The 15,576-nt window shown below is 38.2% G+C and overlaps 2 protein-coding genes across 8 annotated transcripts in view; one reads left to right on the top strand and one right to left on the bottom strand.

Moving 5' to 3' along the window:
• Positions 1–8,214, top strand: part of prdx4 (peroxiredoxin 4) — a 39,279-nt gene extending 31,065 nt beyond the window's left edge. The window contains exons 5-8 of one of the 2 annotated variants that reach the window (XM_043700263.1): positions 3,471–3,601; positions 3,758–3,792; positions 4,016–4,062; positions 8,099–8,214. In XM_043700263.1, coding sequence (XP_043556198.1) covers positions 3,471–3,601; positions 3,758–3,792; positions 4,016–4,062; positions 8,099–8,102 — 217 coding nt within the window. In that variant the 3' untranslated portion in view covers positions 8,103–8,214. The remainder of the gene's footprint in view (positions 1–3,470; positions 3,602–3,757; positions 3,793–4,015; positions 4,063–8,098) is intronic. The other variant, XM_043700262.1, reaches the window with a different exon arrangement.
• Positions 8,215–11,953: 3,739 nt separating this feature from the next.
• The window catches only part of LOC122554887 (acyl-coenzyme A thioesterase 9, mitochondrial-like), a 79,823-nt gene continuing 76,200 nt past the window's right edge, over positions 11,954–15,576 (bottom strand). For 5 of the 6 annotated variants that reach the window (XM_043700254.1, XM_043700256.1, XM_043700257.1 and 2 more), the window contains 2 exons: positions 14,965–15,115; positions 11,954–13,771 (listed from right to left, as the gene is read on the bottom strand). In XM_043700254.1, the coding sequence (XP_043556189.1) occupies positions 13,713–13,771; positions 14,965–15,115 (210 nt within the window). In that variant the 3' untranslated portion in view covers positions 11,954–13,712. The remainder of the gene's footprint in view (positions 13,772–14,964; positions 15,116–15,576) is intronic. The other variant, XM_043700255.1, reaches the window with a different exon arrangement.

Here is a 15,576-nt window from a genome sequence, read left to right as displayed (position 1 = left end):
AGTACTACTTTTTAAAATAGTGCCCTTCATGTACTTACAGACTAAAACCCCAATCACTTCAAAATAAATGTGGAGTATCTAAATAAAGTTATAAAAGTAGTTTCCCTCTAACCAAGTTTACAAATCAAGTCGAGTAATATAATAATATATTGCAACCATTGATGAAGAATGTCATCGGAAACAGTACTTCTTGTGTAGCTGTCTTATCAGTCGTGCACATTTTTTAAAAAAGCCATGCTTCTTACAATTTAGAAAACTCTGAACACAATCTGAATTTATTTAGTAGCAATTAGACTCTGTGGCCTTAAGGGAACACAGAGCCACCATATCAACAGATTAATGCAAGTTGTATCATAGAATATAAACAGAGCCCATATAAAATCTTCATCAAACCTTCCATGCATGTCACAGGAGCTCCAGCAATCTAAAATTCTTAAGGCAGGAGATCAGTATTGCGCTGGAGAAAAGTACTTACTTGGAATGAATTGACACAAGGCCATTTTATTTCTTAAATAACGTTGAATAGTTACATACACAACCTGCAAATTTTAATTATTCTGAAAGCTAAGGTGAGCTAACTTTCATCCTGAAAAGCAGAATTAGGATTGATCATGTCTGAAGAATGATTGACACACCAGTCCTAGGATTGTAATCAGAGTTCATTCGACTGAATCACAAAGGTTGGATGAGCGGTTATCGAGTGTTTTTTCAGTATTGCAGTGCACATTAAACCAATACTGTTTTAGGTAAATGAATATCGCAGCTATAATATGCAGGTTCTCTGTCTGGTTTGTGTTGCATCCATAGTTTGGGGTGACCGGGAACCAGCTGAAGAAATTGCTGTGCAATGTTGCTTGTTGAATGTGCAAGCCATAAAATACTGAAGACAAAATTTGTCTCTGGTATAATATCATCCACAGTTGATTCATATCATTGAAATTGTTCACAAATGATGAAAGCCTAAATGTGTTTCACTTTGTACCCAGGAGAGAAGTAGGAGGAAAAACCGGGTGACAAGAATCAAAATGGCTTGGTTGTTTAAACTATACTAGTTGGGTAAAATGGGTTTTAAAGAAAAAAGATTTAAAGCACAGATATTCAAGAACAGCTTCTTGTTAATAAGCTGAGAGGTTGAAACATTAGAGATATTTCTTAAGGAGGGTACCTAGTATAGTAATGCCTGTTATTCTAAAAATAATTTGCAACAGAGCAAAATTCCAGCAAAGCATAGACTCTCCCTCTTCTCCAGTCTGATTTGACTTCAATATTTCTTGGAGGAAGGCAAGGTCAGCAAATAACGCTGCATCAACTGTAATTTTCTTCCTTCATTTCCCATTGCACTCATGCTTGTTAGGATATGGGTTCATAATTACTGCCATTTTATTGTTTCATTCAACTTCTTCAAATCTCAATTTTCACATTTTTTTAAAACTGAAAATTGTTCCCTGCTTAATCATGACTTCCTAATTCATGCAGCCTCTTCTCAGTATCCTTCCCATTCAAGTTTTTAGGTAACTTGTGATTATTGTTGAATAGTATTTATCTGACAACAATCTTAACTTCACATAGTCAAAAATGTACACCTCTCATCAGGGGTCTGTTTGGCATGTTACAGCAATTTAAAACTTGAAAATATTTTAAACTACTCATGAATTCAAAAGTCAGTTAAAAAGATGATACAGCAGCATCTTTAAAGATTGTAATTAAAGTCTGTTAAGATCACAATAGTCTGAATTAGATCCTGAGGAACAGGAAACAAGGAAATAGATGTCACCAACCAATTCCAAACATTATCCCTCAAGCAGCATTAATAATGGAATTCTAACTTTGGCAAATAAATATTTTTGTTTCTTTAAAATACAAGCTCCATAACACTTCAAACCTGTAAAGACTGTGACTCACTGTCTCCGGTCACATGCTTTTTATGAAAGTAAGTCTGTGGTTAATTTGGTCAAACTACTACTTGATCTAATCACCCGCGGTCTGGAGTATTGTATTATCTTGCTTGGTTGTAGCTGCAACCTGTCTGTGTGGTAGTTCCTTATACTGATCTAGGCTATTTTAGAATCATGGAATTTTATATACAGAAGGAAGTCATTTGACCAATTGTGTCTGTACTGGCTCCTGAAAAAGCTACCCAGCTATTTCCACTCTCCTCAAACCTATCTCCATAGCCGTCTAACTTCATCCCTTTCAAACACATATTAGATTAGATTCCTCTACAGTGTGGAAACAGGCCCTTTGCCACAACAATTCCACACCAACCCTCCAAAGAGTAACCCACCTACACCCATTTCCCTCCCTAAATTTGCCCCTGACTAATGCACCTAATACTATGGGCAATTTAGCATGGCCAGTTCACCTGACCTGCACATCTTTGGACTGTGGGAGGAAACCAGAGAACCTGGAGGAAACCCACGCAGACATGGGGAAAATGTCTGTGTGGAGTTTGCACAGTCACCCAAGGCTGGATTCAAACCCGGGTCACTGGCACTGTGAAGCAGCAGTGTTAACCATTGAGCCACCATGCCACCCACATCCAGCTCTCTTTTGAAACGTCCTATGGAATCTGTCTTCATCGCTTTCCCAGGCAGTGCCTTTCAAATCCTAACAACCCTGATTAATTAAGTTTCTCCTCATCTCACTCCTAGCTCTCTTGCTGAGAGTCTTGAAATTGTGACCCCCTAGCTACTGACATACTAACTCCTGGAAATGGACTATCCTTCTTTACCCTATCAAAATTATTCATTATTTTAAACACCTCAATAAAGTCACCTCTTAGTCTTCTCTGCTCCAAGGAGAACAAGCTCAATCTCTGTAAACTTTCCTTGTATCTAAATTCCATTTTAAGCTACACTGTTCTAAGGTATTATTACCTTTAAACTCTTCCTTCCCCTACTGCATCCTGGTTAATTTGGTCAAGCTCGAGCTATATTTTCATATATGATGCCCTGTAATGAGTGAATGTAGTTTTGTAATAAGCAGTAGAGAACCCATTAGCAGGTTTCTCAGCTAGCATGTCAAGGAAGAAATCATTAGCCTGTACATCTTTTTTGACTTGGGTCTCTGAACCATTTAATTCAGATACAGGGATCAGTCAAAGATGTGACATCTGAGTTCTTTATACTCTGAAATGCATTCATAATGCTCTTAGTCCATAACTCCTGACTGCAACCAATTCGATTTGGAAATGAATTTGTCAGTGCACCTTATATAGTTCAACACCAAGTTTTGTCGGATGCTTTAAGGTATTTTATGTGCTAACAGTACTATACCATCTTTAGTGTATCATTTGCAAATTGAAGTTGTGCCAAGATGAGCATAGTTCCAACAATGCCGCTTAGATCTGTAGTTCACATTTTCTCAGATCTATTTTGACCATGTAAATTACAACAAACGTACAGCTTGTACATTCATGTACGCTCATGGAGAATAAAAGTTGACAAAAATACTCTCCCTTTTTCTTTCAGAGGCCTTTTTATCATTGATGACAAAGGAATACTGAGGCAAATCACAATGAATGATCTTCCAGTAGGGCGTTCAGTGGATGAAACCCTTCGTTTAGTTCAAGCATTCCAGTACACTGATGCACACGGTGAAGGTACATAATAATATATTAGAAATAATTGCATGAAATTTATCAGTTAGAAACAATTAAATAACTTAACATTTTTAAAAGTTAAGAGTAAGTGTATTTTTCACAACGACATTGCTTAGCTGCAGCCTGAATTTTGTTTAATGTCTTTGGTTTTTATAGTTTGTCCAGCTGGTTGGAAACCTGGGAGTGACACGGTAAGATTCTCATTAATTTAAAACCTTCCCAATCCTCGTCTTTATAAAAAGGATTTGGTTTATGCACATTCGTTACCAATAGTAAATCACAGTTAGCACCCTTTTGTGTTTACCTTATCAAATCTATGATGTTATTGACTTTGAGCTTAATTTTGGGCTGTATTCTTTTTTAAAAATCAGTGCATTAATATCTGTAATCATGCTACTAATATATTTTAATCAGATTAAACCAGAAGAAGTCATGAAAAAGTGGTGGCCACGAGAAGACTTGTAAGTAAACTCTCTGGCAACAGGTGTGATTACAGATGTTAAATCACTGTCTACCTTAAAATTGACATTGGCATAACGTGTGTTAATCGACTAGGAGAATGTAAGGGCTGCAGATGCAGATCAGAGTCAGAAAGTATGACGATGGAAAAGCACAGCAGGTCAGGCAGCATCCTGTGTGTTGTGTTAAACAGAGTGCTTTTGTATTGGAGTATTTTGTTTCTAAATAATATTCCAGTACAGTGACCAGCTTCATTACACTGAGCTGAGCAGATGCTGATTAGCTTCTAGTATTAAAGTTAGCAGTTCCTCTCAGGCTGGGACTTGTTCCTGGCATTGGGAATGTTTTACCCAGGTTATTCTTGATCTGAAAGGTTTAGTGTTTGGTATCATAAGAACGTTCAGACAGAATCTGAGCAAGATTTGAAGTTAATAATAGCGTATTGATGGAAATCTCAAGTACATATTTCTAATAGATATTTCAACCTAACAGTCTTAAAAACTTGGTAGTATGATAACGATGTTGAGCATACTGGAAGGAGCTTTTACTTAATTAAATAGTTTACAAAGTATTCATTCTGCAACTTCATAATGTTGCTCCAGAGTTCAACCAGTCACTTGCACAGACAAGTATCCTCTTTGGGAGTGGCTTTCCTTTTGAAAAGTTTAGGCTTTTGTTAACTGAAAATTGCTAAAATCAAAATTCGTGTCAGAATTCATTCACTTTGCATGTTGCTCAGTGTAAGCATTGGGATTAAAAATGCAAAAAGTTTTCTGATTCATCTCTCAGTTTACTAATGAGCAACCAGCTGAAAATCAACCTTTCATATGGAAAACTTTAATTTATTTTGCTTTCTGCCATATCTGTCTCCAACCACTTTCAGCCCTGAAAAATAGCACCTGTACTTCAGATTTTAAACCTGAAAATAATTTTAGGGCCATTGTCTTTTGGAATATTGCCATATTGTCTCCCTTCTCTCTGTCCCTCATCTTTGTATGTTTCCTTTTTCTTGGAACACCCTTTCCCAGAGGTATATCCCATGATGAGCTCTGCTGTCTGTGTGCCCGACTGAAACTTAATAACTCTCTTTACAAGGTGATTGGCACATACTAGTTAGTACCTGTATCAGTACGTGTACCCCAGCGTTCCCTCCTTAAGTTCTCTCCTAAATGAGCACTGACAAATCCCAATCATTTTCTACGTGGTGTGTGCTACAACTTTTTGTTTTATTACACTATTTCTCACAAAGATACTTCCCATGTAATCCCCAGAGTTGTTGGGCCATGTTTTGTTTTGTTTTCATGCATCCCTAAAAGGAATGCATCAAAGCATACAAACGAAGACAACCAAAAGAGGGAGGCGATGGAGAAAAAAATGACAAAATAAGATCAGATAGTCAGCCCACTTGTTTTGCATGTGAGACAATAAACAGCCATTTTTGTCCATAAAAACCCCACCATCTTTATGCATATTGTATCACTCTCATCATCCCATATCCCCTCCTTCAACACACCTAGATTCTTACTAAATACCTGAGGTCTGTGGTTAAGTGAAGACCTCTGACAAAATCTCCTGATCCCACACCAGCAATCAATCAATCCTGAACCACTATTTAATTATTTTCAGGCATAACTTACCCTTGCCTTTCAAGTAACATGATGACTTAATTGTGCAGACGTTAAACTAAATGGTTTCCTAAAGGACTGTTAAAAAAAATCCATTGTTCATACATACTCTGTGTTATCTTATTTCACAAACCAGTCAATTCTGGAGTTAAAGCTCCCCATGATATTAAAAACCTGGACCAGTGAATTACAAACTCAAGGTATAAAGTCTGTCTGTTAGCTTCGATTGAGGAAGGATCATCTATGCTCTATCTGACATGAAGAGAGCTAAAACTGGACTGAGTGCTCTAAATGTGGTTAGGACCACATTAACGAAATATGTATAATTTTGTAATGAATAGCCTAGGTAACACAGCAAGATCCAGTTAGCTTTGGTTTTAATGATATGCTGTGTGATATGGTGGTAGAGGCAGATTAATAGTAACCTTCAAAATTGAATGGGATGAATACTTGAAAAAAGCAAGGGAGTTAAACAAATAGCCCACCTGATAGACTGAATAGTCACTTCGTGTGTAGTAGGATTCTATGAATGACATTATTAATCTGTGGCATGATCTGCCCTTCTCCAGATATTTATGAATATTTTGAGCAGAAGGAACTCATCATTGTGGCTAGGGGCACATACCGGTTTATACCTGAGCCATTGGGAAGTTATTCCATGTAAAGGACACCCTTTTAGTTTCCTCCATGAATTCTGTTTCCCAATTTCCACATTATTTTCCTATTTCATATCCTCATTCCCCAAACACAGCAAGGACTAGTTTATTTTGTGATAGTACTGTGCCTTTAAGAGGGATGTGTTCTGTGCAGTTTCTTTAGTAGAGGGACGTTACCACTGTGCTACAGACAGGCAGTGGTAAATAAATTGGAGTTATTCCTGGGGAGTTTTTTTTTAAATGAGACAAAAAAATTATGAGTGGGTGGAGTCGGGGGCTCTCACAGACCTAGGAAAGTTTTTGGTTTTGCTTTGTTAGTGAGAAGGTTTCTGCTACTGCTGAGCTAACAGCTTCATTTCTCTGCTGCTGGAGTCTTAGATGAGAGGCTTCCTCTTAGAAATAAAGAGGCAGACTGTTTCTTTCAGTACTTCATTCCATTGGACTGGAGAGAGGCAACATGTGAGAACCTTAACTTTTGCTAAATTGCCTTGCCAAGGGTATGGGTTCCTGCCTATATCAGAACAATGGATTAGTGGTTATGTAATATATTGTCAAGTATTTCAGTGAGGTGGTTATACCAGTTCATATTTTTTGTTTGTTTGTATTTTAACCGTGTTGCTTAAAGCCTAGTGTTTTGCTTAAAGCCTAGTGATGGGTCAATTGAATTTCATCTGGAACACAATGTCTTAACTTTTATATTTATTTAAGACAAATGTAAGGTCTGAGTTATCTCCTTACTATCTTTGTGGGGGAGGGTACCTGGTCCATAACAATTTGGATAACTCCTTGGTGGATTCTTTTTGAAGGATTTTTGGAAATGCAAGTCAATGCAGAAAGCAGTCTGACAACAACAAAGTCTTAACTTTGGAAAAGAACAATGCCTTGCCATTCTTAATGACTGGAAATAAAACACTTTCAGTAGTTTTCTTATTATATTAAGTACCCTGCTCAGTTCCACTTTTATCTTGGGTTTTGACTTTCTTCCTGTCTGTGGTTTCTGTTCCTTTAGAGATTTCTCTTGAACCTGATCCTCTTTGGATATCACCTGCTATTGTATACTTTTATACATGGCCCAAAGGTTACACCTTCCCTTTGCCAACAATCATTGTACATATTTTCCTGTGCTCAGCCTGTTTCAGATTTTCTGTTTCTTCCCCATTGTTAGGAGGTGTCTTTATTCCATTAATAATTTGCTAATATGCCACTGTGCTCTGGTCTCTTCAAACTTGATAATGATTATTTCTATCAAATGACAGTTTGAAATATTAAAAAGGATCATTTGCAGATGGATTGCAACTATCAATTATGCCAAGAATTTCTTTTCTCTTGGAAATTGCTTATCTAAACTGTGGGGAGAAAGTGAGGACTGCAGATGCTGGAGATCAGAGCTGAAAAATGTGTTGCTGGAAAAGCGCAGCATCCAAGGAACAGGAGAATCGACGTTTCGGGCATAAGCCCTTCTTCAGGAATCTAAACTGTGACCCATTTTGTATTTTGCCTGAAGTTGGGAGTAAATGCTCCAAGGAGTTTTGCAAGGAAATCACTTACAATTTGCCTAATCATTTGGTAAACTAAGTTAAAAGAATAGTAGTATCACTTAAAGGGCTACAATTGGTTTAATATTTAGCTTTAGCTCCTTTTGCTTATTGTCTGTACACCTTTGTCAGTAGCTAACCTGAAAGTGTAAAACATTTTATAGCAGTTGCTTCTTTTCTGAAATATCATGACCTTGTTTTATTTCTGTTCTTTTCCTTCAGATAATTCCTGATCCAGCTGGAAAACTGAAGTATTTTGATAGAAAACATTAAGCTTAATTACATTGGTGTTTTATAATATCTGGCTCCTGACTCGAACAATAAAACAATTAATTCTTTGCGTGTGGTATGTTTTACTGCAGTTATCATTGCAATTCTAGCGCATGGGAGAGCAAGGTGTGTGAGTGTGTTTATTTGCGAGCCATACTTGGGGGGGTGACGTTATAATGATGCTACCGATTCTGTTAAGGCGATGAATTATAATCTTCTGATTTGATAGTTGAACTTGTTTTGGTTTTCATAATAAAACTCCTGATACCATTCACTCTGATGGTGGCTTCAGCAAAGAATTAATATTGTGGTCAAAGTACCTTCTCAAAATTCATCTATTATATGTATTGAATGATCCATGGCCACCATCGTCATTCTGACAATTTCAGTGAATTTGTGTAAACTTAACCAAGACTCAAAACCCACACTGTCATCCTTGGGTGAATGATGCTTAAATGAGTATTTTCCATTTTTGATATTGGAATGATCTAGCCGTTTTGATCTCTGGATTTAATGGTCCGGTAACTTTTGATGCTTGCAGCTAGTTTTTTTGGCTAATTTTAGCCTTATTGGTGGTCATTTCTCTTGCTTTCACTCTCTATCGCTTACTCTGTCCCCACCCCCCTCTCCTCATCTCCACCAACTCATCAGCTGACCTACCGAGCAGTCCACATTCTCACAATTTAATTAACTCTCCTCCCTCTCACAGATGTCTTCTTGCTTATTATGCTTACGAGCACAACTGTGAGGGGATGGCCAGGTGAGTGGTAGGAAGGGGTTGCTGGATAAAATTTGCTTTCAAAATACAGTATAGATGCTGTATTACTGTAAAAATTTCATAAAAGGATTGAAATTGCCAAGGTACCTGACATCACCCAAAGCACCGCTAGGTGGTGAGGGAACCAACAAAAGGGAAAAACTTGCATGACCTTAACTTCACCAATCTGACTGACAGAGTTAATAGGAGTGACCACTGCTCAGTTCTTGTGGAGGCAATGTCCCATTTTCACATTGATAATACCTTTCATCGTGTAGCCTGGCATTATCATCGTGCCAAATTGGATAGCTTTCAAACAAATCCAGCAACTTCAGACTAGTCAGTCAGAGGCTAGGAATCCTGCGGTGAGTAACTCCTCTCCTGATTTTCTAAAGCTTGATCACCATCTACAAGGCACAAGTCAGGAATGTGATGGAATACTCCCCAGTTGCCTGGATGAGTGCAGCTCTAACAACACAAGCTTGATACAGGTAGACAACCTTTTAACCAAAATCCCGAAATCTGAAAAGCTCCAAAATCTGAAGGTTTTCACGTGAAGTTTTTTTCTCATTAACAAGGTTGTTGAGCGTGCAAACACTTAACTCCACACACACTCGATGCGTGTCACTGAGATGTGACAAGGGTGGGCATGGCCCAGCACTGGCAGGCCTCAGTTCTGTCTCAGGGTCCTTGTACACACAGTGAGACTGCTATTCGGTAAGAGTTTTAAAAAATTTCACCATCAAACTGTCACTTATTCCAAAATTCAAAACATTCCAAATTCTGAAAACCAGCTGGTCCTGAATGTTTCAGATAAAGGATTGTGTACCTGTACCATCCAGGACAAAGCTCGATTAGCATCACATCCACAAGCATCAACTCCATAGACCAATGATGCTCAGTGGCAGCAATGTGTACCATCTATAAGATGTACTGCACCAATTCACCAACTTTCCTTTGGTGGTCAATGGAATTCCATATTGGAATCTGGACTTATAACTCATCAATCTTATTGACTGTATTCAGTGCATTCATATAGTGTGGCCCTGATCTCAATCCACTTTCTTCCTTCATTGTAGCACCTCCACATGTTAAGATGCCATTTCAATACAAAATGCCAATCCCAGTTTTAGGACATCCTAGTATTACTGTCTAATTCGGTCTGTTTTCTACACCCCTGCCCAGTAAATTTAAAGCTCCCATCCACCCCACCCCAACAGTAGCAGCAAGTCACCTCACAAAGATATCAGCTACAGCTGACTTCTCCACCTGATGCTGTCTGGCTTGCTGTGTTCTTTTCCTACCTATATCATTGGTACCAACGTGGACCTCCGTGTCTGGCTGCTCAACCTCTCCCTGTGATGATGTGAGAGATTTATATAAATATTGTTTTTAGTGTTTTCATTTAAAATACTAGCATATGGGTGTTGATTTGTGAAGGGTTTTCTTGTTAGATCAGTAAGTTCTTCTGGAACAGTAATCTAATCAATATGTCAGAGTGATGACATTGAATACTCTATGATGAATACTCCACAATTCACAGAAACTGGGAACAATCAAAACTTTGGGATTTGATTTGGAACGATTCTCTTTTTTTAAAAAAACTTTTCTATCTCCAACTTGATTTTGTCTGTTTATTGAACTTACTGTCAAAGATACTCTGCAGCCTCTTTTGACTGTTTTAAGTGACTGACTGCCACATTGGCTTAATAGGACATCTTTTATTTTAGCTATAGAATCCCTACAGTGCAGAGGGGCTATTTAGCTCCTCCAAAGAGCATCCCAGCTGGACCCAGCCCCAGTAAGTTTGTATTTGCTATGGCTGATCCACCTAGCCTGCATATCGTTCAACACTAGCAGTAATTTACTGGGCCAATTCACCTAACCTGCACATACTTGGACTGTGGGAGGAAACCTGAGCACCCAGTGAAATGTACACAGGTATTGCAGTATATGCAAACTCCACAAAGACCATCATCTCAGGCTGGAATCGAATCTGTCTCTGGCACTGTCAGGCAGCAGTGCTAATCACTGTGCCACAGTGCTGCCTGAGCTTTATTCAAGGGTCTGGCTTACACAGTGTGCCATTAGCTGGGATCATAATACCCTGAGGAGTGTCCTATAACCTCCTTAGCCCTGGCACCAGGGGTCAGCATACCACACTGGAGTCATGTCTATCATCACAAAAAACATTTGTCTGTTATCCTAATGAATTAATCCCCAATTGCTATTTCATACCTTCCCATATAACTGGATCATGTATGTTGCCACAGGCTTAGCTCTTGCTGCATTTCTCCAAAGAACTCTCACCATCAATACCGAAATCTGCCTGGTGATCAACCATTCCCTAGTTGCTTGCATACCCCTACCCTACAGTATGACCATCTTTCTGACTGGTACATCCATGAGGCAGAGAAATATGTGGCAAAGTGTTTCAATCTCCGAAACCTATTGCTTGCTGTGCTTATATAGAGGACCTGAAGCATCTATGACTCCCTACATCACAGGATGAGCATTCTGCTTGTCCAAACTGCCCTACCATAGGTCAATCTTAGCTTTGTACTGTATACTGCAAATGTATTTTTCTTGTGCTAGATAGTTTTAAGCATTTATGTTTTTCAAAATTTACACTTCTGCAAGTTTCTTGTGTCACCCACAAACTTGGCCACAATGCATTCACTTTCCTTATCCAAATCATTAATATATATTGCAGATAACTGTGGCCCCAGCATTGATCCCTGTAGTATACTAGTAACTTGCAATGTCCAATCTTGTATCGATGATGCTCAGATCAGACATCTCCAGCCACAGTTCAGTCAGAGATTATTAAGTCACAATGAATGCTCAGATTGTTAGTTGGAATAAGAAATCCCAATGTGGATGCATTATTGCAGTTTGGGAGCTTATCCTGTGTGACATGGGGCCACCAGTACCTTAATTGTGCAGCATTATCAAATAACCATTTATTAATCTCATGTAAATTCAAAATAAAATGAAAGATACAAGTTATTTTTAAAACTTGCAATGCAACAAATGATTCAAATCAGACATTTTACATGTCACTTCTCAGTGATTAAAAAAACACCTTTATTCATTCAACTGTCATGCACAACTGATAAATCATCATTCGTTGACTGGCACTGTTTAGAAACTATTACAGTTTTTCCATCTTTAATATTAAAGGAAACTAAAACTGCCTCTGATAAAACATACATTAATCACAGTCATGTTTTCGTGTCATAATATGGCATGTAGAACAACAGAATAATTTGCACTTGCTCTCCTGTTCACAGAACAAAACATTAAAAAAATCCTGTCTAGGGCTCTAAGATAACATTCTTTTCCAGAGGCTTTTCCTTCATTGCTCTCTGCATTAGATCCTGACCTTGAAGAGCATTCTCTACCAACTCCAGACATCTCAGTTTGGGAATGTCAGTTTAGTGTTTTGCAATCATTAAGTTCAAAGGGCCCAAACCTTTTTGGTGGCAGACCTTTTTTTTAAATCCAACCAATTAAATTCCAATCCAGATTTCCAGAATTAAAAGACAGTCCAACCTTTTTCAGATTAATATTCACTCAGCTATTCAGGAAGATGATTTGTGAAAACTCACAGAACAACGAAACAGCTTACACTAAATCATTCAGGATCATCTTTTCACAAAAAGTCAGACTGTAAGGCAATTAGGCAAACGAAAATCTTTCACTGCATGTATCTGCGCTATTAAAATGAACATGTGCCTGAATTATCCACCCCAAGTTTACAGTGATCCTCTTTAGTTGAATGTCACAATCTACAACACAACATTTTGATATTTTTCATGAAGACTGAACTTACTGTAGGCATTATAGGCAGTTCTTTCAGATCATGAAGACATAACCTTGAATATCCCATTCAGCATTACTGACACTGGAGATGACTCATTCATTTTTTAAAAAGGTTCCTCTCGCAGCATATAAATATGATCAGACATAAACCATACACCTGTGTAGGGCACCTCCCTTTCCCTTACCACTATGTAAGCTTGATAGCAAATAAAATATATAGTGCAAATATTTTCAGACGTGTATATATAAAAGAGCAAAGAAACCCCTACAAACACACTTCAATTTCTATGCACTTTGAGTAAACAAAAAGCAAAATACTTGTAACAAATATATTTTTGGTACATGCCTTGATTTTGAAATTAGAAAAGCAACAACTTGACATTTTGCCCATGCACACTTAACAGGTATTTCATGTAAGTAAATAGTACACTAACATGGTTTCCCTTCTACCTAGTAGAGATACCACATGTGGGAAAGCTTCTCTTCACAAAGTGCTGGCTCTTTCAGCCAATTGCAAACTGGATGAATAAACAGAGTTATGTAACTAAAAGGACCTGAAGCATTACTGTAGCTGATAATGGTGCATGTGTTTTCACTGTGGTCCTCTGTCTGCTGGGTAATTCCTGTGTTAAAATAAAAAAAGGAATCTTACACTAGTTCTTGTGCACTTGTTCACCAATGGTCAGTTCTACCCTTCAGCAGCACTATAATGGCAATTTGTCATTGAGCTATGCAGTTAAATACATGTTTCTCCTGTATTGTATATAGCAAACGTTTTAAGCAATGTTGTGCTATTAAAACTAGTGAGGCAATTGCAAGATATTTAAATATGGTTAGAAAAGTATAAAAGCAGTTTTTAAACAAAAAAAAAACCTAATATGCAAGAACAATTGCAGGTATTTTTAATCCTGCGTTTCAGATTAATATTACTCTATTACTGATATTCAGACTGTCTATCTGGACAGAGGCTGGTTTGCCAGACCTTCAGTTTTTGATGATTCGTGCTTTGAAGTGTCGTTTTCCATCCAAGTAAAGCATAGACTCTGTAGGAAGAAACCAGAATATCAAACCGTTGTATATAGTTGTAATCACAGATGCTGATGATCTCCAGTGGTACATCATTTTAAAAACAGAGGTGTGACAGTTAGGACAACTATTAATTTCAGGATGACACGACTCTTAAGATCAGTCTTTAATAATTTGTGAATGAACTCCCCTGGTCTTCCTTTCTAATCAGCCAACACAGTGTTCTGAATGCAGTTGATGAGATTGGTAGCCAGTGTTGCCCTGGACTGAACAAATCTATGTGCATGGTAACATGGTGGAGATCACGCTTCCACTTGTCTGTAAGGAAACTCCTGGGCAGTGTTCATTACCTACCTGCAAATACTATATCACTATGGAGGCATTCCTGAAATCTGTGACTAGTGTTGTACAAATGCATTGCCTTTCTTATTCCAAACCCAGAAACCCTGCAGGTCAATGCACCGGAGAGTATGATGTTGGTTTAAGCTCAGACATGCTTGGACAACCTTTGGTGTGGTTTTTTTTCCTGGGGATGATTGGGTGAAGGGTAGATTTTGCACAGAGCTGCAGGTACATAGTTTGGAATTTGGTTTCCTCAGATGAAACCATCATCTGTCTCTGCCCTTCTGTCTGGTAGTAATGTCAGAATTAAAGACTCCTGTATTGTAAGCATTCATGGTGTATTCAGACTCACCAGGTCCATTTCAGAGATCATGGAGCTTGCTGCTACACTGTTGACTCTTGAGGTGACTCTAAATATGGGGAATAAACATGGCCTTGCCTATTTCACCCTGAAAAATGTGTGACTGATAATGACCATGAAGTCCTCCTACACCATTTCATGCATGAAAGAGACTAATGTATTAATTACTTGAGAGTTAAGCTTTCTTGCCCCATCTCAGAAAATAAATAGAATTTAATTCCCCATGTTGTATTTCCTGCATTTCTCTCGGTATTGGATTGATATAAATGCTGCAGATTGGATCCTTAAGTTCCTACCACTAAAACAGGATACGATAATGCTAATGCAATTAAGCAGAGTGGGTAATGAAACTAAAATGCTAAGTAACTAACTTAATTTACAGGAAACCTTACTAAGCAACTGCCTCAAATTGTGCAAAATTACAATAGGAATCTGATCTCTCAGCTACATACATTGCAACGTGAACAAAATTGCTTCAAAAGTAGGCACTGGGTTAGAATTATATACCTCCGTAGGTCTTGGGGATGACTTGCTTCACCTCTGTCTCACAACCAAAGGTGAAATGGAAAATATTGGTGGTGCTGTGCTCTTTTGTGAATGGGTCTACAACTTCACTGTGCACTCTGACCTGGATGTACTTATCTTCAGTGTAACAAACCTATAGATCGAAGAAATGACATTATTACAGGAAAAAAAAACAAGACAGTTGGCTTTACTAGGCTTTATCACCCATTTTTTTACATAATTTTTTTTGAGATAGTTCTAACTGGCATTGATAAGATTTCAGCATAATACGTAAAAGAGAATAAACTGACAAACAAGCATGTTTCACTACAGAAAGGGCCGACTGGAACTAATTTGAGAAAGTTGCTCTATTTCGAAATGGATACTGAGGGGATGATTTTATCAATCTATTTCTGGATTAGTGGTGCTGGAAGAGCACAGCAGTTCAGTCTGCATCCGAGGAGCAGTAAAATCAACGTTTCGGGCAAAAGCCCTTCATCAGGAATAAAGGCAGAGAGCCTGAAGCGTGGAGAGATAAGCTAGGTGGGGGTGGGGAGAAAGTAGCATAGAGTACAATAGGTGAGTGGGGGAGGGGATGAAGGTGATAGGTCAGGG

Source organism: Chiloscyllium plagiosum, chromosome 12 (assembly GCF_004010195.1).
Source record: "Chiloscyllium plagiosum isolate BGI_BamShark_2017 chromosome 12, ASM401019v2, whole genome shotgun sequence".
NCBI classification, from domain to species: Eukaryota; Metazoa; Chordata; class Chondrichthyes; order Orectolobiformes; family Hemiscylliidae; genus Chiloscyllium; species Chiloscyllium plagiosum.
The sequence above is the reverse complement of the archived record's forward strand: the minus strand, read 5'-3'. Positions and strand labels throughout refer to the sequence as shown.